This window comes from Fusarium venenatum (genome assembly GCF_020744135.1).
Source record: "Fusarium venenatum strain MPI-CAGE-CH-0201 chromosome Unknown EDB82scaffold_4, whole genome shotgun sequence".
Lineage (NCBI taxonomy): Eukaryota > Fungi > Ascomycota > Sordariomycetes > Hypocreales > Nectriaceae > Fusarium > Fusarium venenatum.
This window is the reverse complement of record NW_027072132.1, coordinates 7,387,071-7,408,226: the sequence shown is the minus strand read 5'-3', so window position 1 is coordinate 7,408,226 and position 21,156 is coordinate 7,387,071. Positions and strand designations below refer to the sequence as shown.

General features: G+C 46.2%; 7 protein-coding genes and 2 non-coding genes across 9 annotated transcripts; 4 read left to right on the top strand and 5 right to left on the bottom strand.

Moving 5' to 3' along the window:
- The first annotated feature begins 2,085 nt into the window (after positions 1-2,085).
- Positions 2,086-3,899, top strand: EDB82DRAFT_518314 (uncharacterized protein). The gene is made up of 3 exons (XM_025725807.2): positions 2,086-2,671; positions 2,721-3,425; positions 3,475-3,899. Exons 1-3 carry the CDS (start codon positions 2,103-2,105, stop codon positions 3,749-3,751), a joined length of 1,551 nt encoding a protein of 516 aa, XP_025594369.1. The 5' UTR covers positions 2,086-2,102; the 3' UTR covers positions 3,752-3,899.
- On the bottom strand, positions 3,898-8,890 carry EDB82DRAFT_469302 (uncharacterized protein). The gene is made up of 7 exons (XM_025725804.2): positions 8,649-8,890; positions 7,628-8,597; positions 7,097-7,576; positions 6,713-7,047; positions 5,519-6,370; positions 5,277-5,376; positions 3,898-5,152 (listed from the first exon to the last, which is right to left on the bottom strand). The coding sequence occupies exons 1-7, from the start codon at positions 8,787-8,789 to the stop codon at positions 3,933-3,935; spliced, it is 4,098 nt and encodes a 1,365-aa protein (XP_025594366.2). The 5' UTR covers positions 8,790-8,890; the 3' UTR covers positions 3,898-3,932.
- Positions 8,891-9,299: 409 nt separating this feature from the next.
- Positions 9,300-10,702, bottom strand: EDB82DRAFT_356203 (Intradiol ring-cleavage dioxygenase). The gene is made up of 3 exons (XM_025725803.2): positions 10,197-10,702; positions 9,668-10,149; positions 9,300-9,614 (listed from the first exon to the last, which is right to left on the bottom strand). Exons 1-3 carry the CDS (start codon positions 10,419-10,421, stop codon positions 9,341-9,343), a joined length of 981 nt encoding a protein of 326 aa, XP_025594365.1. The 5' UTR covers positions 10,422-10,702; the 3' UTR covers positions 9,300-9,340.
- Positions 10,703-11,262: 560 nt separating this feature from the next.
- Positions 11,263-11,334, top strand: EDB82DRAFT_t285. The gene has a single exon. It is a non-coding gene; the product is annotated as a tRNA-Arg (tRNA).
- Positions 11,335-11,711: 377 nt separating this feature from the next.
- EDB82DRAFT_563124 (Lactonase, 7-bladed beta-propeller-domain-containing protein) lies at positions 11,712-13,338 on the top strand. The gene is made up of 3 exons (XM_025725802.2): positions 11,712-12,364; positions 12,413-12,887; positions 12,936-13,338. The coding sequence occupies exons 1-3, from the start codon at positions 11,988-11,990 to the stop codon at positions 13,272-13,274; spliced, it is 1,191 nt and encodes a 396-aa protein (XP_025594364.2). The 5' UTR covers positions 11,712-11,987; the 3' UTR covers positions 13,275-13,338.
- A 1-nt stretch (position 13,339) lies between these two features.
- Positions 13,340-14,894, bottom strand: EDB82DRAFT_356195 (uncharacterized protein). Its single transcript, XM_025725801.2, has one exon. The coding sequence runs from the start codon at positions 14,795-14,797 to the stop codon at positions 13,424-13,426; it is 1,374 nt and encodes a 457-aa protein (XP_025594363.1). The 5' UTR covers positions 14,798-14,894; the 3' UTR covers positions 13,340-13,423.
- A 323-nt stretch (positions 14,895-15,217) lies between these two features.
- EDB82DRAFT_t286 lies at positions 15,218-15,317 on the top strand. Its single transcript has one exon. It is a non-coding gene; the product is annotated as a tRNA-Leu (tRNA).
- A 996-nt stretch (positions 15,318-16,313) lies between these two features.
- On the bottom strand, positions 16,314-17,561 carry EDB82DRAFT_563120 (Alpha/Beta hydrolase protein; the record flags this gene model as incomplete). The annotated part of the gene is made up of 2 exons (XM_025725799.2): positions 16,698-17,561; positions 16,314-16,645 (listed from the first exon to the last, which is right to left on the bottom strand). The coding sequence occupies exons 1-2, from the start codon at positions 17,548-17,550 to the stop codon at positions 16,314-16,316; spliced, it is 1,185 nt and encodes a 394-aa protein (XP_025594362.1). The 5' UTR covers positions 17,551-17,561.
- A 967-nt stretch (positions 17,562-18,528) lies between these two features.
- EDB82DRAFT_481589 (uncharacterized protein) lies at positions 18,529-19,886 on the bottom strand (the record flags this gene model as incomplete). Its single annotated transcript, XM_025725798.1, has 4 exons — positions 18,529-19,032; positions 19,087-19,217; positions 19,271-19,544; positions 19,593-19,886. 4 exons carry the CDS (start codon positions 19,884-19,886, stop codon positions 18,529-18,531), a joined length of 1,203 nt encoding a protein of 400 aa, XP_025594361.1.
- Positions 19,887-21,156: the final 1,270 nt, after the last annotated feature.

The window sequence follows — 21,156 nt, the reverse complement described above, 5'->3', positions numbered from 1 at the left end:
CCAAGTTCAGCCTTGTAATCTCAATCATGAGACATGAGCCCAAATTCATCACCCATCAGCTCATTGCATTAGTCTATTTTGAGCACTCGTATTTCCACCGTCTCAAAAAAATAACAATAAACTCTATTGAGAGAGATAAAAGTTACTAATATTGTGTCACTAACCCTGATAGACCGAAAATATTGTTCGATGCCAACTTTCAGGGTCATCTTAATCTCCGCAATGTGAGACCTGGGATGAGTTGTATTCGAATACAGGCCAATGATTGACCGCAGTTACAATAACAGTGAGGCTGGAGCGCCAAAGATTGTCTTGGCAAGGGTTAAATCATTATATGTTGGAATGTGTCGGAATGGAGGTTGGACAAAAGGTAAGCTTAAAAGCTAATTCCCCAGCCATTTAAAGCCGTGTCTGAGATTTTATCCCTTGTAATGAATTGAGCATGAGACTAATAATTTGGTTTCCGTCTAAAATGACCTTCTTGGGAATGGTATACATACTTGAATATCCACATCATGAAACTTTACCATTCGGATAGCATGGGATTGTCAAAAAAGGTTTAATCACTCAAAGCCTCCCCAACCACCGCACAACGGTCTGCACAACTCCCCAGGTTCCCAGTTTGGTGATGTGGTAATTTGTTGTCTCACTCAAGATCACATTGCTGCATGGTGGGAGCTGAGGTACATCCCTTGACATGCGGGCGGCACATGACCTGGAAACAGGGTCCAGCTCGTGCATTCCTGATCGCCTTTGATCTTTTCATTATGTTCTGTTTTGAATGTACTTTGACAAGTTTTGTCAAGTCGGACAAGACTAATAGAAAGGTCATTGGAAGGCCAAATTACCCGTTACTGGCAAGACTGTATAGCAATGTTTCCCTGCTCGATGGAGGAAAAATTGGTTATCCAGTAATAATCCATTTAGCTGCTGGACGAAGCTCTGCTCAGTTAAGATTGACTGTTGCCGTGGTTAAGAAATTTATTTAGACTTTCCTCATTCCGTTAAAACGATCGACCAACGCTCGTATCCCCAGCCGTGCGCCACTGGAAGACGGTACCAAATAGGGAAGCCATGTTCCTAGTCACCTGAGGCTCCCTATACTATCACGCTGACTGGAGGACAGCCATGATCAAACTCATCATACATAAGCACAACTTTGGGACCATAACAACGAGAATAAAGGATGTGTGTATCTTAAACTGTCCAAGTAACGTACCTCATATTGCTGATAAAGGATATATAAACAAACGAACATGGGGATTGTTCGCAGAATTATCATGAAAGGTGTTATTCTCGAGTGAAACATCACCGCTGGAGACTTGCTGGCCTGTACAGATAACATCAACATTGTTGGCGAAACTTAGCATATTGTCTATGAGAAAAAGAACCAATTCTTTTGAATTGCTACTTGTTATGAGAATTTATTATTGTACCCTTTAAACATGAGTCAAGTTAACCCCAGGGCTGCTTCAAATGTGTTTATGTCACATCTAGGTTGGTGCTGTCGTTACTACCACTAAAGCCAGATAATTTGAGGATGCACCGATATTGGTACCAATAGTGTTGAGGTACCCAGGTATCCTTTTTACAGCCAATCAAACATAAAAATGTCTCAAATACCGGCAGTGCGCACAAGTTAAAACTACGTGACTAAAGATTCCAAGAGCAAGGATTCATCTGCGCCCTACAGGGCTGACATACTGTGAAATAACCGGATAAATAGTCTATTTTCTTATGACTTCTCGGTCCCTCGTATCAGAGGATGCAAAGCTGAAGTAGTCAGAGGGGCAGTTCCCCAATAAGCGATAGGTTACAACGTAAGATGAGTCTAGACCGTGGACCAAAATGAAAGATATGACCAGATTCAGCGATAGACTCCAAAATGTCTTGGCGTAATCCGCAACGGTTGCAACTGCCAGGGTTCAAGTTTGGAACAGCCAATTGGATTTAAAGCAGTCATCTGTAGAAACAAGGATAATGAAGCATTTGCAAAGCTGAGTAACAATATTGATGGGCAGCAAGGATTTGAAAGAAATATTAGTAGGAGCTGAATCGCATTTCCTCTGTTGGTGTCGGTTTTCTCCTGCACTCTAGTCATCATGGTCACCACCAAACGTTTGCTTTTCTTCACAAACAGTGACTATGGCCAAGCCAACGTCGTACTTGCAACGGCACATGCAATAGGTCTTGAGAACCCAGATGTCGAGATACACATCGCTTCGTTCCAAGAATTGGAGACTGGTGTCGACAATGCTTCCAGATTCATGCAAGCGTCAGCATCGCAACAGAAGCTACCAACCCCAAAATCCTTCATCTTCCACAAAATTGAGGGAATTAGTTGGGGACCGGCTACGAAACGTCCTGGAACGGCAATCTTCGATACATTGGAGTTGACTCCAGGATTTGTGAACTCCGCTAAAGGTGTGGCTACTTTGCCTGCTGTCATGGTTCCTTGGACTCCGGAGGAGTACATGGAGATTTATTGGGATACACAAAGAATCTACGATGAAGTCAATCCAGATTTGACTATTGTTGAACCTTTGTATACACACGGATTGACATTCTGCCATTACCGAGGTGTAAGGTGGATGGTCCTTTCTCCAAACACGATTAAGGAGTTTGCAGTTCCTTTGCAACCAAAGTTGGCTGCGCTATGGAAATATCCGATGTGAGTCGTTAATCTGTAACATAAGTGGTTGCACAAACTTATTGTTTAGGGCTTGCTCGGCACTGCCGTATCCCATACCTTGGAGTCTTATCCCAACAAACATCGCTTTCAGCTTCGTGGCCGGCTACAACCTGCTCACAAACACACGCTTGAAGCATACAACCAATATTCTACACGAAAAAGTGAATCCTTCCATTCAGCTTATGACTATGATGGAACTCGGCGTCCTGAGACCGGCACCAGAAAACCTCCCCATTCTTGTGGCGAACAGTCCCGATATTGACTACCCATTTACTGTGATACCTCCGCAACTCACATCGTGCGGTCCCATTGTACGCGCAGCACCGCATATTAGAGAGGCTGACCCGGGTTTGGCTGTATGGCTCAGTCGAGGACCAACAATTTATATCAACTTGGGCACACACCACAAGTCAAATCTAGATGAAGCACATGAAATGGCCAAGGCTTTGAAAATGGTTCTTGAGAAGGGCGACGCACAGGGGCCTAAAGAGAGACCGCTGCAGATTCTATGGAAGTTGGGAAGAACACCAGATAAGGAAGGAAACATTTCGCAACGAGACTCGTATATCGGCGAGTGGGCTTTGGTGATTGACATGCTACAAGGTTACATCAAACAGAATAGGGTGCGCGTTACAGATTGGCTTGTTGCTGAACCAAAGTCTGTGATTGAATCGAAAAGCATTGTGTGTTTCGTCAACCATGGTGGAGCGAACTCCTTCCATGAAGGTCTATGGTACGTATCAAACCCAGACTTCCGATCCGTCTACTTACAAGTTATATAGTGCCGGTATTCCGCAGGTGCTCTTGCCCGCTTGGACAGATTGCTATGATTTTGCCAACCGAGTTGAGCTTCTCGGTGTTGGTCGTTGGGGGAACAAGAAAGCGAAGCCACGATGGCAAGAAGATGAACTATCCAACGCTATTATGGACACAATTTTCGGATCGGAATCGGTCAAGATACAGAAGGCGGCTGAGGAGGTTGCTGTTCGTCATCCAGAGTGGGAAGGTCGACAGAAGGCTGCCAAGGAGATACTCAACTACTTAGATAGCATGCGCTGATTAGGCTGTTTGGAACAAGGATGACAGTGGTCATTGAGATAAGATGGCTTGTAGTAAATATTCATGTAGTGCGATCAGTTACATATTTCTCTCAACGTTAGGCATTGTTCAATGGAAGCAACTCAATGTTTACAATAATTATCTGACGAAGATACGAGTTCTCACACTACGACTGTGCAGTTCATCTGGTACCATGATGCTGAAGTACATAATCGACATCTTTATCTCCACGACCAGACAAATTAACAAGGATCCGTTCAGAGCTGGGACGCTCTGCCGCCAAACTTATAGCATAAGCCATAGCATGTGCACTCTCGAGAGCAATAATGATACCCTCACTCTTGGCCATTCTGAAGAAAGTGCTGATGACCTCTTCGTCATGTATCGCCGCCACAGATATTCGTCCAGCTTCATGGAGCATTGCCATCTCTGGTCCAATTCCAGGATAGACCAGCCCGGAAGCCACAGAAGACACCGAAGCAGGAAGTCCCTCTTCCTTCTGTATAACAAGAGTCTTTGCGCCATGCAAAGTTCCTGGTTTGCCATATGATAACGTAGCTGCATGCTGACCTAGCTTGTCAGATTTACCGAGTGGTTCAACGGCGTGCAACTTCACATTCTTGTCTTCAATGAAAGCTGAGTACATCCCCATTGCGTTAGAGCCACCTGCAACGCAAGCAACAACATGTTCAGGTAATGTTCCGTTGTTTAAAGTAAGGAACTGCTCTCTTGCTTCTTGACCGATAACAGATTGAAAGTCTCGCACAATCAATGGAAAAGGGTGGGGACCAATGGCTGATCCAATGGCATACAGTGCATGCTCTCTTTGCTCTATATAGGCGTTGAAAGCCGAGTCGCTGGCATCTTTAAGGGCAGACTGTCCTGCTGTTGCGGACACGACCTTGGCGCCGAGTATCTGCATGCGACCAACGTTGGATTTCTGTTTCTCTATATCAACAGCACCCATATGGATCTCGCATCCAAGGCCAAAGTACGCAGCGGCAGTTGCAAGAGCGACGCCATGCTGTCCAGCTCCAGTCTCAGCAATCAACTTCGTCTTACCCATGGCTTTGGCGAGGAGGGCGAAACCGACACAGTGGTTGATCTTGTGGGCGCCTGTATGATTGAGGTCTTCTCGCTTGACGTAAATCTGGGCACCCCCGACTTGTTGTGAAATGTTTTCGAGGTAGTGTATCGGGGTCGGGCGCCCTTGAAGGCCAGTACGGACTTTTTCGAGCTGTTGAATAAAGTCTGGGCGGTGTCGAAGCTCTTCATATTTATCGGCTAGTTCTTGTAGTGCTTGGTGAGCTTCGGGTGGATAGTAGTTGCCTCCAAATTGGCCAAAGTAGCCATTGGAGTCAGGCCAAGCTTGAGAGTGAGACTGTTTAGAAGGCGCCATGACTGCTTAGTTGATGGAGATTGTGTCAGGAATTGAACTCTATGAGGATTCTTAAATAAACATAGAATTGATAATGATAGTACAATACATTGAGCGTGGTATGTTGAAGCTATTTGAAGTCAAGACACAGGGCGCATATTGATGGGATGAGTGGGGTATGACTTGGCGAGTTGACATGAAGGGTGCAAACTAACCCACAACAGACACGACTGGAGAATCTGACAATCTGACAATCTGACAATCTGAGAGACGGTGACTTGGAGATACAAAGGAAAAAACAACTAAAAGATAAAATCTACAATAGTATTGCAGAAGTAATCCTCATTCTGCAGAAACATGACATGTCCCGCACCAGGCATAATAACAACCTTAACATTCCCCTCCATCCCCTTATCCTTCGCAACCTTGGTAACATTCTCACTCATCATGTCAACAAACGGATTAATCCTCGCATCATTCTCTCCCTTAACAAGCATGATCTTCATATCATTCGCCATCAAGTCAGGAACCATAGGCCGCATATCAAAGTCGTTATTCTTCTGTAATGTCATCTTTGCTCGCCATGCATCCATGCTCAATGTAGAACTGGCGACCTTAAGCCTCTCATCCTGGTCTGGGTTCGCATCGAGCCATTCCTTACTTGCCCAGCCGTAATGCATGTGGCGGATGGCGTTGGTTGTAGATCCATCTTTCTCAGCCTCATCACGCATTTTGTCAATCTGCTCGAGTGACATTATACCAAGTGCGCTTAGCGACCCGGGCGGACAGCCGCAGTAGATCAAGTTCTGAATAAGTCCTGGACGTCGACGTGCCATGTAGACTCCGCTGGCTGCGCCGAGTGATAAGCCGATCCAGGCACGAATGGAATCAATTCTCATGACGCGTAGTAGTTCGTCGATACCATCGATCATTTCATCAAAGCTCACGTTACTAACGTTTTCCGGCGCACTGCTCCGTCCATGGCCAGGATGATCATAGCTTAGAACACTGAAGCCTGAGGCAGCAAGTCGTTCCGCAATAGGTTCGGAAAGACTGATGTCTGTGCCGAAGCTGTTTGATAAGATGATCCATGGGTCGTTTGGTGATTTTTCATGGACAGAGTGGGTGATCTTGCGGCCTGATGGCAGTGTGGCGCATTGGATGGACGCCGGGAGAGAAGCCATTGGAATGCAGAATGAGATGGTACTTGCAAGTCGCAAGATGAGTACGAAGGATATGCACTTCAAGTTTACATTCAATGGATCAAGAATTATTTCATATTATTATTTACGAAATATGTCCGCTCTCATCCTTCCTGACACGTCAGAGGGGTTGCGTAACCTGCTACTCATGCTTACTTGGAGTACCATTCCCAAACCAGATACTTCGGCTTACCCGCACTGCAAAGTTGTGGCACGGTAGTTTAAAGTATCCGAGATAACTCTCCGTAGTCTAGACTTGGTACTATCACACGCCATCACCACATGCTAAATTCGCAAGAAATATTTCATTTTTCTAAAGTTCGCTATCATAATTTAAACTGTAGTCAAGCACCCACGAAGGTGATCCTCAACTAATCCTACACGAGACAAAGGCGCCAACATTCCAACATAACCATCAGGTCTGATAATAGCAATGACTCCATCATCCTTCGACACCCCAAGTGTCTCATATGCATTCTCCTTCCTAGCCAATCCGTAGACTCGCATCTCAGCAAGCTTCTTGACTCCTCCGGGAATATCGGTCCATTCGAAGCGTGTAGTCAATGGGTGAATCACGACAAGGTTGATGGTGCCTTGAAGGAACTTGTTGATAATCTCAATCGATGATTGTAAAGCTGATTGAGATGCACCAGATTTGTCGAGCAAGTCGTTACTTGCAAAGACAAGTAGATAGTATCGGCCAGTAGGTGGCATTTCTGTAGTCATGTTAGCTTGTATTCGGCCTGCATTTTCGTGTAAACATACCATCTTGGAGATGTCGATGCGTCGCGTCTGCATAACGCTTCACCTCAACATCAAGAAGTCGTCGTCCCGGAGTCAGCGCGCCAGATAGGGGATCTCCACGGAATAGACCTTTCTGTGACTCTTCATCCAGAGTCTGAACCAATCGTCCAGGTTTGTACTGGAGTCCACAACCACTGGTAAATCCACTGCCTTCACTAAATACGCGAAGGAACTCTTCATGTGTCAAGCCAGATGTCTCGGCGTCCGCTGAACCAATGCGACCAGAGAACATGTGTGAGAATTTAGTGTCAAACTCGATGAGTTGACGAGCCACATCCATTCGTTCTGGTGAGAACGATTCAAGGATAGGGTCTGCTGAGCCTGGTGGGCGTGTCGGGGTGAGTCCGTGGAGACTGTGTACAAGCTTCCATGCTAAGTTGAACGAATCCATCATCGACACATTCATTCCTTGGCCGGCCTTGGGACTGTGTGTGTGGCATGCTTCAAAATATTAGCATACAGTTGATAGAACTATGATTGAAGGACACTCACCATCTCCAACGATAAATACTCTTTCCAGACCATCAAACGTTTTAGCCGAGAAATTAGGAGCCATACGCTGCCCAATCTGATACGCAGCCCACCAATCCGGTTCCGTCCCCTCCTTGATCTTGATTTCATAAGGAGCAAAGACAGCACGCGCTTGCTCAAAGATGTAATCAAGAGTGACAGCACCTCGTCTTTTCTTATCAGCAGATTTCTTATCCATACCTGCATCCTGAGTTGCTTCCACTTCACCGGGTACTTGAACGTATAGCCGGGTGAGATACTCGCCGGTGGCAATCTGTTCTCGTGGGATGATCATGACAGAGCCTGCATCTGAGTGGACTGCAGAGCGATTTCGAATGTCGGGGAAGTTTGTGTCGGCGACGAAATCGCATACGCCCCAGATGTGATCTGTCGTTTCGCCTTCGAGTTCGAGACCCATGCATTTGCGCACTTTTGAGCGTGCGCCGTCAGCGCCGATCAGGTACTTTGTTCGAACAGTTGACTGCTGTGTTGATCCATCGGGTAGATCATGTTCATACTTGACCACAATAGGGAACTCGGTATTAGTCTCGTCGACTGTGTACTCCAAGAAACGGTGCGATCTCCTGATTACCTCGTTGCCTGTGTAAAGACGGAGATTCTCCTCGAGGATTCGTTCAATACGGCCTTGGTGGATCGTAACTTCGAATGGAAAGCGAGCTGGGACGTTGACATCAGGTGTGAAGCTTGTTCTCTCGATGCCTTTGCCGTCGCTTGCAGGATTCCAGAAAGCGACTTCTTCCATGTGACACCCTTCACCGATAAGTTCGCTTGCTATCCCCAAGCTTTGGAAGACTTCAAGAGTTCGTGGTTGTAGTCCATCTGCTTGTCCAGCCTTTAATGTGCCGGGCTTTGAGTCCAAGCACAGAAGTGAGGAATTACCAAGGCCATAGCGGGCCAGTAGTAGAGTAAGAAAGAGCCCACTCGGCCCAGCCTATACAAGTCAGTAAGTTATGGGGCAGACCTTCATTCAAGATGTACTCACGCCTATGACAACAACTTCCCGCTGTTCCTCAGCAGTATTCGTACAATCTGGCTTTTCAGAAAGTCGAGGCAATGGAAGGGCGCGCGATGGCAAGATCCTAAGATCCCTAGCCGAGCTGGACGTTTCTTGGAATACAGGCATGATGTGAAGTTGTAGTGAGAAGATGGTGTTACAATCGTCACTGTAATGTCGGCATCTTGCAGAATTTAACTACTACGTTTTGAGTCTCGCTAGAAGAAGTGGAGCTGGCGGTTTGACAAAACGCTGACCAAAACTTACAAAACCAACGAGACCCATTTCAGACGCTATTTCCGAATCGCCGATCTTTTTCTGGTTCGGCAATTGAGGACTGCCGAAATTTGTACGTGCGGGGTAGCATTTGATGAACTGAGCCATTCTGGGATCATCAATTGTACGAGGTAAAGTCTGTTGTATGTACAAAGGTTGCTCACGATGATTACGCATGTTACTTGAAGCACCGCAGGGATGGGCGACTGAATAAGAGTTCACTCGTTCATTCCCACATATGGCGCTTGGATATTGGCTGTACTAGAATTCTGTCAAGTTCCGATAATTCCGTATACCTGGATTCAACAAGACTATCAAGGTAGTAGGACAGAACACAAGTTCAGTCACTTAATTTGGATGACAATCAACATTCAGTACTACAATTTTGATACGTCTGAGCTCGTCTAGTCTACATCAGGCACTGGAAGATCATCAATGAACTTGAAGTTGCGGCCCAGTCCAGCCATTGCTTCTTCAGCCTTCTTCCTTCGCAACTTAGCAGCAGCCGTATCCGTTACCAAGACAAAGTCATAAGTCATCAAAGCAGAGCCTACTTTGACATCGTATTTCTTTGCCATCTCCTCATCTGTAACTTTTTGGATGGGAACGATGAGGGAATCCTTGACGCCAAAGACTGCGTCGGTGGACTCGTAAGGGTCATCTTTGAGGTAAAGTGCACTGCGGATACATGTTAGCTATAATTCTCAAGTTGTTGGGGGTGATGTTCTTACGTGATCAGAGGATCATATCCGTCTTTTTTGAACATAAAGTGCATATGGCTTGGTCGGTACGGATGACGTCCCAAGACTTTAAGCAACTTTCCCACCGGTCCATCGTGCGGGATAGGATACGGTACAGGAACGATGGCCTTAAACCAAAATTTACCCTCATTGTCACTATTCAGTACAGCTCGGCCATCGGGGCCGTTTCTGTCTGCGTGCTGTACATCGTAGAAGCCTTTGGAGTCGGTCTCCCACACATCAATGCTAGCCTTGTCGATTGGTGCCTCGTTGATATCCTTCAAGGTGCACAAAACAAGAAGGGGTTCGCCATCTGGGTCGTGCGAGATGAGACTGCCCTCTCCGACGTGTTCGGCCTCGTGGGTGTGGAAAGGCCCTAAGACAGTTCCTTCGGTGCTGCCTTCAGGCTTTGGGTGGTCGATGGAGTCGACTAGAAGAGAAAGGCCGAGAATGTCGGACAATAAGATAAATTCCTATCAAGGTCAACTTCCATACTACTCAATGGCATAGTGATACGTACCTGTCTAACATCAGATGAGATCTGACCAACTTGTGTCAAAAACTGAATGGCCGTCATCCACTCATCCGTAGTGAGTCTCGTTTCTCTCGCCAAGTCATGAAGATGAGTAACAACTCGTTCCAGTATATACTTTAATCGCAAGCTGCTGCACTGTGAATTGATGGCGTGGACATTCTCGGTGATGTTATCGATCGTGAGATCTTTCAAGCTGACGGGAGCGGCCATGATGGTAAGATAATCTGAGCAGTTTCAATTAGTTCCCCGCGATTGTAAACCCCACGTTTAGAGGAGGTTGTCTGGGGAAGATATTGTGTTCTGAGGCCGGATATAGGGAGTGGTTGATCGGTTTTGGGGTGTTGTTCATCCGAGCTGGGTTACGTCAGGAACCGATGAAAGTGAATAAGCAACTTCTAAGCGACAATGACTCGTCGAGAGCCACTGGAGCGGGGACAGTCCCTTGTAACGAGACACCGCCAAATAAATCGCCAAGATCAATTGCAGTAGCAACAACACGACAAAGAAAGTGGACGTGCTTGAATAATCATTTCTCAGCTTGAGTGCCTCGGTAGATACAACTTGTGCGTCGTGGTGTTATGACGTCGATGATCTCTTCCCTGGATGTCACTGTCTAGGGGTAATTGGGGTGTTAAATTCACCATGTTGTGATAACATTGAGGAAACACCAATTGAGATCTATATAAGACGACTGGGTCCAACCTCGTTACTATCTAGCATGCATTTTATTCTCTATCTCTCTCTTTTTTTAAAAACGTCTTTCTTGTGACAGTTCAAGTCTGGTCGCATTTCCGAACGTGCCGACGTGAAAGCATTGGACGTTTTTTGTAGAAAGCCTCAGGTCTAACATTGGGTACAGTAAAGCTTGGCTTTAATCCTGAATTGAGAGGACAATTGGCCTCAGAGGCCATTTCCCTACATAGTAGGAGCCTTCCGGCTTGCCACGACGGCTTTTGAGTAGGAGATGGTGGAAACATCACGACGGGGCCTGACACGTCGCGTTCATGGGAACTTTTTGTGACACGTCTTTTCATTAGTCATCAAATGACGAGGTCGTGTGGCCCAATGGCAAGGCGTCTGACTACGAATCAGAAGATTCTGGGTTCGATCCCCAGCATGATCATTCTTTTTGCTTAATCTGCCAGCTCTGTCTCACATTGACAAGTGTGCTCTCCTGGCTACCTCGATGGCTGTATCACGAGACAAGTGGGTTGTATAAATGAAGGACCGTTGTCTAATGCATAATTCTGTCAGCGTTTCATTCAACCGGCATTGCATATCGGCATAAACTCTAATCTTACCCCATCCCACCACGCCTTTCAACCACCCGACACAGCATTAGACAGTTCAATACACCACGTCTAACATTCAGTGTCTACGTCTGTTTCCCAAATATTAATTCCATCTTTAGACATCCCGCTTCCCACCCTTAATATATATCTCCTCCATTAATGCCCGCTAAAGCTTAGGCTAAATTGAAGCGGAAAAGCTGGGGTCGGAAAAGATCAACACGGAAAATGTTCAATCTGGTCAATGGAGTGTTTCAAGTTAGAAAAGGTTAATCCGAATAGGAAGACGGGACGTAGGTTACCGATCTCTCCAGATGATTGGAGGATATCTAGTTTTTTAGCTTTCCGGGGGACCAGGGATATTATATGTTTAATCCTGGACATCGGTGAACAGTAATTTACTTTAAGTAGCGGTCGGATAACTTCCAATTGAGTGACTCTCTCTTCTTCTCCTCAACTATTCTTCACGAGAGATACAGTTGTCACAATGCACACCAAGACATTGGGAGTAGTCCTCGGCTCTGCCGCGTTGGCCAACGCTATTAACCTCTTCGTCGCGGATTATGGTGGTAACCTCAGCACGCTGAAGCTAACCGAAACACAAAACGGCCACGATCTCACTGTTTCTTCATCGTCACGCGATTGTCAGCCTAGCCCATCTTGGTTGACACTCGACAAGAAGAACAATGTTCTTTACTGCTACGATCGCGGTGGTCAGAACCCTACTGGTTCACTAAACTCATTCACCATTGGAAACAATGGTGCTTTGACGACTGTTTCAAGAGTCAAGGCACCCCGGGAGGGAGTAGCTGGCGAGATCATCACCGGTAACAAGGGAAAGCGTGGATACTTTGGTGCATCCTAGTAAGTAACAGCTGCATTCCCAAACCATCGAGAACTGACAAATGGTAGCACCCCCGGCGTTGCATCTGTTTTTGCCCTTGGTGAGCAAGGTGCTCTCCCTGGAACCGAGCAACTTCAACAAGTCTCTTCGACTATCGAGAAGATAGGCCCGATCCCTTCACGACAAGAGGCAGCTCACCTTCACCACGTCATCATCGACCCGACTGGAAAGTATGTCATCACGCCTGATCTCGGCGGCGATGTTGTCCGCGTCTGGTCTTTCGACAAGGACAAGCTTGCCCCAATTGCTGAAGTGGGTGCACTCAAAGCCCCCGCTGGCTCTGGACCTCGCCATGGGTTCTTCAAGGTCTCCAAGACCGGTGAAACTTTCTTCATCTTCAACGGTGAACTTGACCAGAAGGTGTACTCTTACCGAGTCAAGTACACCCGTACAGGCCTTTCTTTCACAAAGGTCTTTGAGATTACATCGCTCAATGCCAAATTCCCTCCCAACACGGCTCCCATCAGCGAGATTGTCATGAGTGTGAGTTATGTCAAGTACCAATCTCTGAGTAGATACTGACTGTGATAGCCCGATGAACGATTCGTGGTAGTGTCAAACCGTGAAAAGTCCTTCGCCACTTCCATCGAAGCGCGCTCTGGATCTTCAGACACCCTTACCACATTCTTGATCAAAGATAACGGTACTCTTGAACCAGTTCAGGCTGCTCCCTCAGGAGGTTGGCTTCCACGCCAGTTCTCCTTCAACAAGGCTGGTGACAAGATTGCTGTCGGTCATCAGGTCAACCAAACTGTTGTCATCTGGAAACGAGATGTCAAGACAGGCAAGATCATCACTGAGCAGGAAGGCGGAAAGTTGGCACAGATCAAGCTTACGGGAGATGTCGTTGCAACAATTTGGGATGAGTAAGGTCTTTGTTATTAGTTCAGCCACTTACTTAGAATTAGGGGCCGTTTAGATGCTCTACCATATTCACAGCTGTTTCAAATGTCAAATTCTTCGAATGACACAACACTTTCCATTCTATCTAGAATACTCTCCCATCGCTAGTCATATTCTCATTGCTTTCGTCTCTCAATTGTTGCTTGAAGTAGAGCAGCGAGTGCCCTAGCATCCATCTTAAAATTGGAATCATCCAAGTTCCAAGGGCTTTCCGGATCGTTGTCATTTTGAAGCTTATCTCCAAATATTCGATGGAATCCGCAATCTGCGTCAAGTTCTCCCAAAGACATATAGCGTGATTTCATATCTTTTGTACTGGGCGCAGTATAGGGGATATGATCTGTGGTCCAAGCCGCAGAAAACGCAGTGAGGTTTGGCAGTCCCTCACGGATGTTTTCAAACAATGTTTTCCACCTCAAGTTAAATCTGTAGAAGTGGCTGTTGTCGTCTTCGTCGTCAGAATAGTTGGCGAGCCATGGCCCGCCATCAAATCTCTCCCAGTCGTCAGTGTTGACCGTCCAAAGGTCTAATACGGACTCCCGAAGGTGGAAATGAGTAACTATCCAGCAGTTTCGTAGTCGAAGGCATGAGAGATTCTTTTGGTTTAGAACCCAGTCTAGTTGATCATAGCGGCCGATGAGAAAGTCGCGCAAGTAGAGTCTTTTCAGGTTCGGGAATAAAAGACTCTTACCCGAGAACGGTGATGGAAACAGACCCCATCCGACAATACTTGAGAGGTCGAGCTCCACCAGCTGATCCACGACAGGCGACAGCATCGTATATTCAAGAATTCGGTTAAAGTCGAATCTGTCCAACGGTGCAAGACCTCCAGACCCTTCCTGCCATGGATTCGGTTCGATTACAAACTCAATCTCCAAGCGTCGGATATCCTTGAAAAGGCCATTTGCCAGTACCTCAGCTGGATCGGTGTTCTGAAGGTTCTCCAGCCTCAGCTCTGAAATAGGCGATATCTTGGCCATGTAACCATGAAAACGTCGTTCTTCTCTCTGTTTGACTGACCGGCAAATAGCTTCCAACGCAGCTTTACGAGCACTTCTCATTTCTTCGTAGCTGGGCCCGAAGGTACAAATCATCTCAGAAAAACAAAACTCTATCCCGATTGTCTGCAAGTGATCAAGATTGATAATTCTGTCAACAGCAGACGTAAAAGCAGGCCATTCTCCTTGTTCCTCCCATAGGTCCCATCCGGGGTGGTGTCGTCTGCCTATGTCGCGAGAACATATCTCGATGACGACGTGTCGAACATTGTCTTTCGCAGTCTGCAGGCCCATCAAGTTGTTCCATGACTGAAAGTCATTTTCTATTGTGTTGAGTTTATTGAAAAGTGTGACTGTACTAAAGAAATGTCTGATAGCGTGTTGGTTCCATCGGCGACAGACAAGACGAGCCTGGTAGAGATCTTTTTTATGCCAATAATCGAATAGTTGACCTATTATCAAGTCTAAGATTTCACCGGGTGCTTGTTCCATCTTTGATATATAGTTTCAGAGGTGAATCGGGAAGTGTTGAATAATAAAGTAAAGGTTTTTGGTTGAAGGGGGCCAAGATGCCAAGTGTAAAAAATAGGGTGAAGCGTGTGGTTGAGGCGCTTCTAAATACTCCAACGGTTATTCTCTCTTTAAGTGGACCATGGAAGTATTTTTTCCCAGCAGCATCGGCGGAGTGACTCAAGGGGCCGGAGATATAGGCTGTATGCAGCAGTCAGCACTAACTCAGTTTTGTAGTAATACGAGTCCCTTGGTGGCAGTCATACGATAATATAAAGAGCGATTTCATTCAATCCCAATTGATATTTGTTTTCACTTTTTTGGCCATCTTAGCTCAACGAGGCCTGACCTAGTCCCTACTCAACCTCCGATTTGAAATCAACATTCAACAGCACTAGCTTGGGTGAGATGGCCGAGTTGGTTATGGCGCCAGGTTAAGGTTAACCTTAACACCAATTTCCTGGTGGAGCAATCCTCCTGGGTTCGAGTCCCAGTCTCATCAAAAGATTATCTTTTTGCCTCTCTTAACCAGCGATCTAATCTCTAGTTTTACTTAATTATGATTGTTTTTATAACAATGATGTCCTAGAACAGCGAACATCCACATGTCTTATGGATTGGAAAGAGGGTCTTTCTATCATATATTTGCTTTTGACTACTAAGCTCAATACTGAGAGGGAGTAAGTGGCGATAGGGGCAGCGGCTGTTGTGATGGTCTCAAGAACGGTACTAGAATCGGGGGTGGATTCAGCAACGGCGGATCTCTCGATCAAAGATGTCGCCGTGGTGGTATCTAAAAAAAGAATGGCCGAAGTGACGTTTGTAGCAGCAGTGCTTACAGCATGGGACAAGATATTGGCCGTGGTTTTCAATACAGTAGTAAATGTATCGGAGGTTATAAATGATGTGAGTCACTTCATCCGAAGGTAAAGCAGCCCTGAGATTAGCATCCGAACAGAAGAGTCATTCTCTCTTCGAGGTACTCACTGGATGTTAGAGGATTGCAAGGCCCAGCAAGAGCCAAATCGGCAGCATCACCGTATTTTCATGTCCAAAAACCAATAGTTTCCATTGTTATCGGCACTATCGTTTTAAAGTTGATGACTATCGGCTATCTTAATCCTGTAAATATTTTGCTACAGGGGGAATAACAGTGATTACCTTCGATCTCGGCTTAGCATCCTTCTCAACTGGAAAGGGAATAGAAACAAACAAAACAAACAAAATATTGACCCCATTATCCACAGAGTGTCATGATGATCACAAACTACACTGTTCATCAATCGGGCTTCAGCTATAGTCAAATTGCATCACAAAAATGGGCATATAAGTAACCCTCAGAGGGGTTAAATTTGCATTGAAAAAATGAACTATGATGGGGACTGTGGGAAGCATATCCAGCCGTTATGGTTACAGACACTGTACACCACTAATAGTATTTCGCAGTGTTCGATCGCAATGCTCAATTATGCAGTTGCTCATAAATTCTAAATATTATCTACACTGACTTGCCGAACTTAGACTTGACCAATTGACCCCGAATCCAAGCATCAGCCAGACCAGCAATTTGGAGGTTGTTCTTCTCAACATGCAAAAAGTGGCCATTGCCCTTGATACCCCAGTCCGCCAGCTTGATCCATTCAGGCTTGCCACCAGCTTGTTTGAGAAAGTCGACAGCGCAGTGATCATAAGTGATATGGATAGAAGCTTCGCCAGTCAGAAGAAGGTAGGGGACCTTATTGATCTGGGGAAGCTTGCGCGCAGGCTCAACTTGGAGGTAACAGTTGCGATGAGCCAATGTTTCGTTTCCAACTGACTCGTGCTTCAATTCTGTAGAAACCTGTGGTTAGTTAAGGTAGCTAAACATGATGAGTGAACTTACCAGATGGGTCCTTCACAGGAGGGTCGTAAGTGACTGGTGTGTTGGTCAAACCCCAAGGTGAAGCAGCGAACCCGCCTAGGCCCTCTGCATAGGACCAGAAAGGCGATGTGGCCGCTTCAAGGTTGATGCTGCCAGCGATGTACTCAGGACAGTCGTTGGAAAGAAGGAGAGGATTCCTGCTTCCCAACGAATGTGAGATGAGATAGGCCTTTTCGCCCAATAGAGAAAGCATCTCACAGCCTGCAGCGCGGAGAGCATTCTCCTGGCCGATAAAGTTGGTAGTGAGTGGAATCAGAGACTTTTTGAACTGATCATAAACGGGATCGCCATCAGCTCCGGTGCCAGGCCACTGTGTGTGAAGCTTAGCCTGAGGATAAGTTTCGTAATTCTCAGGCGACGTGAAGAACTTCATAACAGTCTCAGAAGCTGAGCCAGAGGACATCGGATAACCGGCAACATCATTCTCAGAGCTGCGACCAATGGAGTTGTTATCTACCAAATAAACAACATAGCCTTTCTTGACGAAGTAGCTGGCCCAGCCCTCACGTCCATCAGGTGTGTTGAGCCATGTGCTTCCTGAAAGACCACCGCCGTGGAAGAAAACAAGAGGATTTTTCTGAGTGATGATCACGGCCGGTGTAAGTTTCTCAACGTAGACCTGGTCAACTGTGATGTTGCCGGAAGCGGCTTTGACAGAGTGACCGCCAACGTAGAAGAAATCGCGCTTGTAAGCGACTTCGGCAGAGGCACACTTCATGCTGATGGCATTAGTGCCTGTGCAGTCCGAGGTATCGGGTGCAGGCGAGCCTGCGGAGCCGAGAAAGGCTGTCAAGCCGGCAAAAAAGCGAACCATCGTGAACAATTAGAACAGGTTGCGATTTTACGATGTTGCGAAAAGAGTGGCTGCCAGCGAAAATGTCCGGACTTGATTGGTCTAAACGAATGACTTGGGAAACTTGGAGATCAAAGAAACGAACGTCACTTGATGCGCGAAATGAAGGAAACTCTACGGGGGTTCATGAGTTTATACCGATCGCCAGGATGTGCTACCCGGGAAGGGCTCATCTCCGTGGCCGTGTATTGTCAGTGGAGGCCCGTCCCGAATTTACCGTGGAGAAGGCAGAATCCCAGAAAGGGGAGGCTTGGCTGGCAAAGAGACAAGTTGTAAGAAAGAACATCTAAGTAGGTGATATAAAAGAAAATGACAGAGATATCCACTACATGTGAACCATTTCTATTTGAGTATAGGTCTTATCTGTCTATTGAAAGAAGGTTTGACTTGAGAATATTGCGGATAGATCTCATTGTATGTATTGTGTAGATTGGATTTCGCATGAATTTACCTATTTACATTTACTAGTTTACCCACTAGCTAAAATGGGTTCAAGGTGGACTCAACTCTCTAACGAATCTCCGGAAACCGTTGGCCGTTGAGTTTAGAGCTGGGGCGCCGGATAGTCGCTCCGTGCATAGTTACAACTCAAGAATGGATTTCACCAATTGGAGAAATTACTGATACCTCGGTCTGTAGGGCTTCAGGGGCTTCTGCCTTATTTACATGGTACGAGTCCGGGAAATTGGATCTTGCGTGATTGGATCTCAAACGAGGGATGGGATCAATGCAGATTTTGAGCGGAGCTACTCTCGGGCCACTTTGAGATCCCTGACCTAATTGCAAGGCTGCCAAGGTGGAAAGAGCCGTAAATTACCGCTACTAAACTTTGAACTTGTATGTTATCATTCAAGAATACAACTGATGTTTATCACTGCGTCGCTGCACCTTTAAGATGTGATATATACAAAGGAAAGCAATCTATGTATGCAACCTCCACTATCTCGTATGAGAACTTTTCGGTGCATTCTCTTCATCGTACGTTAGTTCCACTTCGTCGGTTCGGAGAATCCCCATTTCTATACCCTTGTCTCCGCTCCTAATATTCTCCATCGACTCCGAGTCCCTTCGCACTGTCCTTATGACCGTGGTGTTCCTTGTATCGTGCTCTAAGTCGGTCCATCCCTGTGTTCGAGTTCGTGAATGCGACCGAGACGTGCCAATCTTGGTCTTGATGGAGCTCCAGGTACCCATTATAGCCGCGTCCAGCACGGGTAATGATGCAGCTAGCGTGCCAAAGGTGAGATCCATGACTGTCCAACGCATCGCGGAAGTATATTGCCAACAAGAGTCGTTGGTGATGGTGATCATGGTTTGCTGAAGTAGCCCACCCAGGACTGTCGTGCCGCCGACGAGCCAGATGAAGAATAGACGTGCTTTCTTGCCTGTGTTGATCTTGACATACCATAACATGATGATTGGTGCGAGTAGAAGCACTATGCTCTGAAGTGGATATTAGTGTCAGATCGTTCCATAAGTTCAGATGTGATGATTTACCTGTGCAACGTGCATGCTACTCAAAAATCTGTTCTGGAACACGCTGTCCACACACAGTGGTGCTTCTTCTAGAGACCCAGCATAACGCTTGTCCCACATAGTTCCGAGGGGTCTACACGAGAAAACAGTCCCTACAATGAATCAGTATCGACCTATGTATCTTCTGTAGGGGGTGGCTACTTACAGAAAATGGCGAGTAGAATGTAGATGATCACTGTTCCTAGGAACATGTCGGCAAACAGCTTCCATTTCCTGGAGGCTCTATCGGCAAGACGACGGACGAACAAAGTGATGGACACCTTGATTAGACCGACAGAGATATAGAATATGATCTTACACACTGTCAAGTAGTACATGTAAAGATTGTACTCTTCATAGGTGCTTTCGTAAGTATGTCGGCCAGCGCCAGTCTGGAAAAGCATGACTATGCAAAGAATTGGGTAGACGACTGCCAAAGACTATCACTGATTAGCTGTACCGCTTGTCATATAAGTATCCGAACTCACCGCAGCGCAAATTATAGCCCAGTCGTCGGCTCCAAAACGTGTTCTTGCGCCTCTTAATCGAATGAGGATCCTCGCTGTTGTCGGTATAACAATTGCCAATATAACGATGATCATTCCCGCGAGAATTTCAGGAACTTTGGTCTCGACTGGTGGATTTTCTGGCTTTTGGATAGAGAATGTGAGACCTAAGCTCGCATTGAAGTTTTCTAGGCCATACATGCGCAGTACGCCTTTCACGATATGAAGATCATCCTCAGTTGCAGGCGGCGAACCAACAAATGCTGAGGCACTCATATTCGATACAGTGGCGCAACAATTGCAAGCACACTAGGAAAAGGCAAAAAAATTAAAAAAGAAGTACTTGAGTGATGTGTTTACAATATACTATTCCATTCGGAAACGCCGCCTCCTCTTCGTAACATCCTCCATAGATGGACCCTGCACATCGTCTCTCTCATTTTGCCTCTTCACAGTATGTAACTCTACGTCCCACTCAGAAAATAAACCATGGCTCGATTCTCATGCGTTGGCATTGGACCTGGTGTATTGTTTCAAGTTGTATCCACTATGGGTCAGTTGGCCTATTCTAGAATTGTTCCGCAATCCTGAACACTTGGACCCAGAACTCGGGCAATTCTGGAACTAGAATTCGCCCTCTGTTCGGTTCTCCTTAGGCTAGGCCTTGGAAAGGGTTTTGGAGTTGTGGAGAGCACTTTAATTATGATGGTGGGTCGCTTCGCTTCGCAAATTTGTCTTTAATGGTGCTAGTTGGAGATTTCGGATGTTCGGTTGTAGGGTATCCACAACTAGCTACAGTATTGAATCCGTTGGTTATTAGAACTTGCGGTCTGGCTTTCTTCTCGTTGGTATCTTCTATAGTTTAAAAAGTTGCTAAAAACTCTAACGGGATGACTGTTGAGGAAGCTACCCAAACATGTCGAGACTGATATATAACGTCCACCATCATTAATCCTCTTTCAAGGCCGAACATTCTCCCGCATCAAATATCATAGTGACGCTTCCCCGTTGTTACACATAACTGTTAAACACATGATGCACAAGCTAGAGAACGTCACCCTGATCTACCGATTTACCTCCTCGTCCTGCACGTCTTGATTAGTTTCCGCAACTCCTTGAGCCATCACCATACGCGAAGCTTGATCCCCCACTTGCAATGGCTCGTTCGAAATATCACTACCTAGTTTACGAAGGATTTCTGGTATGGGTCTGGTAGCCTTGGCTATCAAAACAAGGTCAATAGCTCTTCGGACTATCAGGCTCGCCAGCAGCACGGTCATAACCAGGTTCATAGTAGCTGTACCCAAAGCCATGAACAAGCCCCTGAGCGTGATGAAAGCGAACATAGTTATCGCATGAAAGCCAACACCTTCCTGCAAACTCTATGTCTCATCAATTGAGGTTCCTCTCACCCAGTTGTAAAGATGCGGATATCCTGAAACCTGGGCCTTTTGTTGGAGTCTTTGTCTCATAAAGCGAATGGCTTCGGAATCGTCCAAGGATCCTGAGTCTTATCCCAGTTGCTGGCTTGTGTCATCGTGCCTCG

Excerpts from the sequence above, each read along its gene's own strand:
- EDB82DRAFT_356203 (XM_025725803.2), bottom strand. The coding sequence starts at position 10,421 with ATGGCCGCTCCCGTCAGCTTGAAAGATCTCACGATCGATAACATCACC. Across the intron at positions 10,150-10,196 it reads TCTCATCTGATGTTAGACAG|GAATTTATCTTATTGTCCGA; the intron begins GTACGTATCACT and ends TGACCTTGATAG. Across the intron at positions 9,615-9,667 it reads GGATATGATCCTCTGATCAC|TGCACTTTACCTCAAAGATG; the intron begins GTAAGAACATCA and ends ATGTATCCGCAG.
- EDB82DRAFT_469302 (XM_025725804.2), bottom strand. The coding sequence starts at position 8,789 with ATGCCTGTATTCCAAGAAACGTCCAGCTCGGCTAGGGATCTTAGGATC. Across the intron at positions 7,048-7,096 it reads GCATCGACATCTCCAAGATG|AAATGCCACCTACTGGCCGA; the intron begins GTATGTTTACAC and ends ACATGACTACAG. Across the intron at positions 5,153-5,276 it reads CCCATCAATATGCGCCCTGT|TCATGGCGCCTTCTAAACAG; the intron begins GTCTTGACTTCA and ends TCAACTAAGCAG.
- EDB82DRAFT_563124 (XM_025725802.2), top strand. The coding sequence starts at position 11,988 with ATGCACACCAAGACATTGGGAGTAGTCCTCGGCTCTGCCGCGTTGGCC. Across the intron at positions 12,365-12,412 it reads GGATACTTTGGTGCATCCTA|CACCCCCGGCGTTGCATCTG; the intron begins GTAAGTAACAGC and ends GACAAATGGTAG. Across the intron at positions 12,888-12,935 it reads TCAGCGAGATTGTCATGAGT|CCCGATGAACGATTCGTGGT; the intron begins GTGAGTTATGTC and ends TGACTGTGATAG.
- EDB82DRAFT_356195 (XM_025725801.2), bottom strand. The coding sequence starts at position 14,797 with ATGGAACAAGCACCCGGTGAAATCTTAGACTTGATAATAGGTCAACTA.
- EDB82DRAFT_518314 (XM_025725807.2), top strand. The coding sequence starts at position 2,103 with ATGGTCACCACCAAACGTTTGCTTTTCTTCACAAACAGTGACTATGGC. Across the intron at positions 2,672-2,720 it reads GCGCTATGGAAATATCCGAT|GGCTTGCTCGGCACTGCCGT; the intron begins GTGAGTCGTTAA and ends CTTATTGTTTAG. Across the intron at positions 3,426-3,474 it reads TCCTTCCATGAAGGTCTATG|TGCCGGTATTCCGCAGGTGC; the intron begins GTACGTATCAAA and ends CAAGTTATATAG.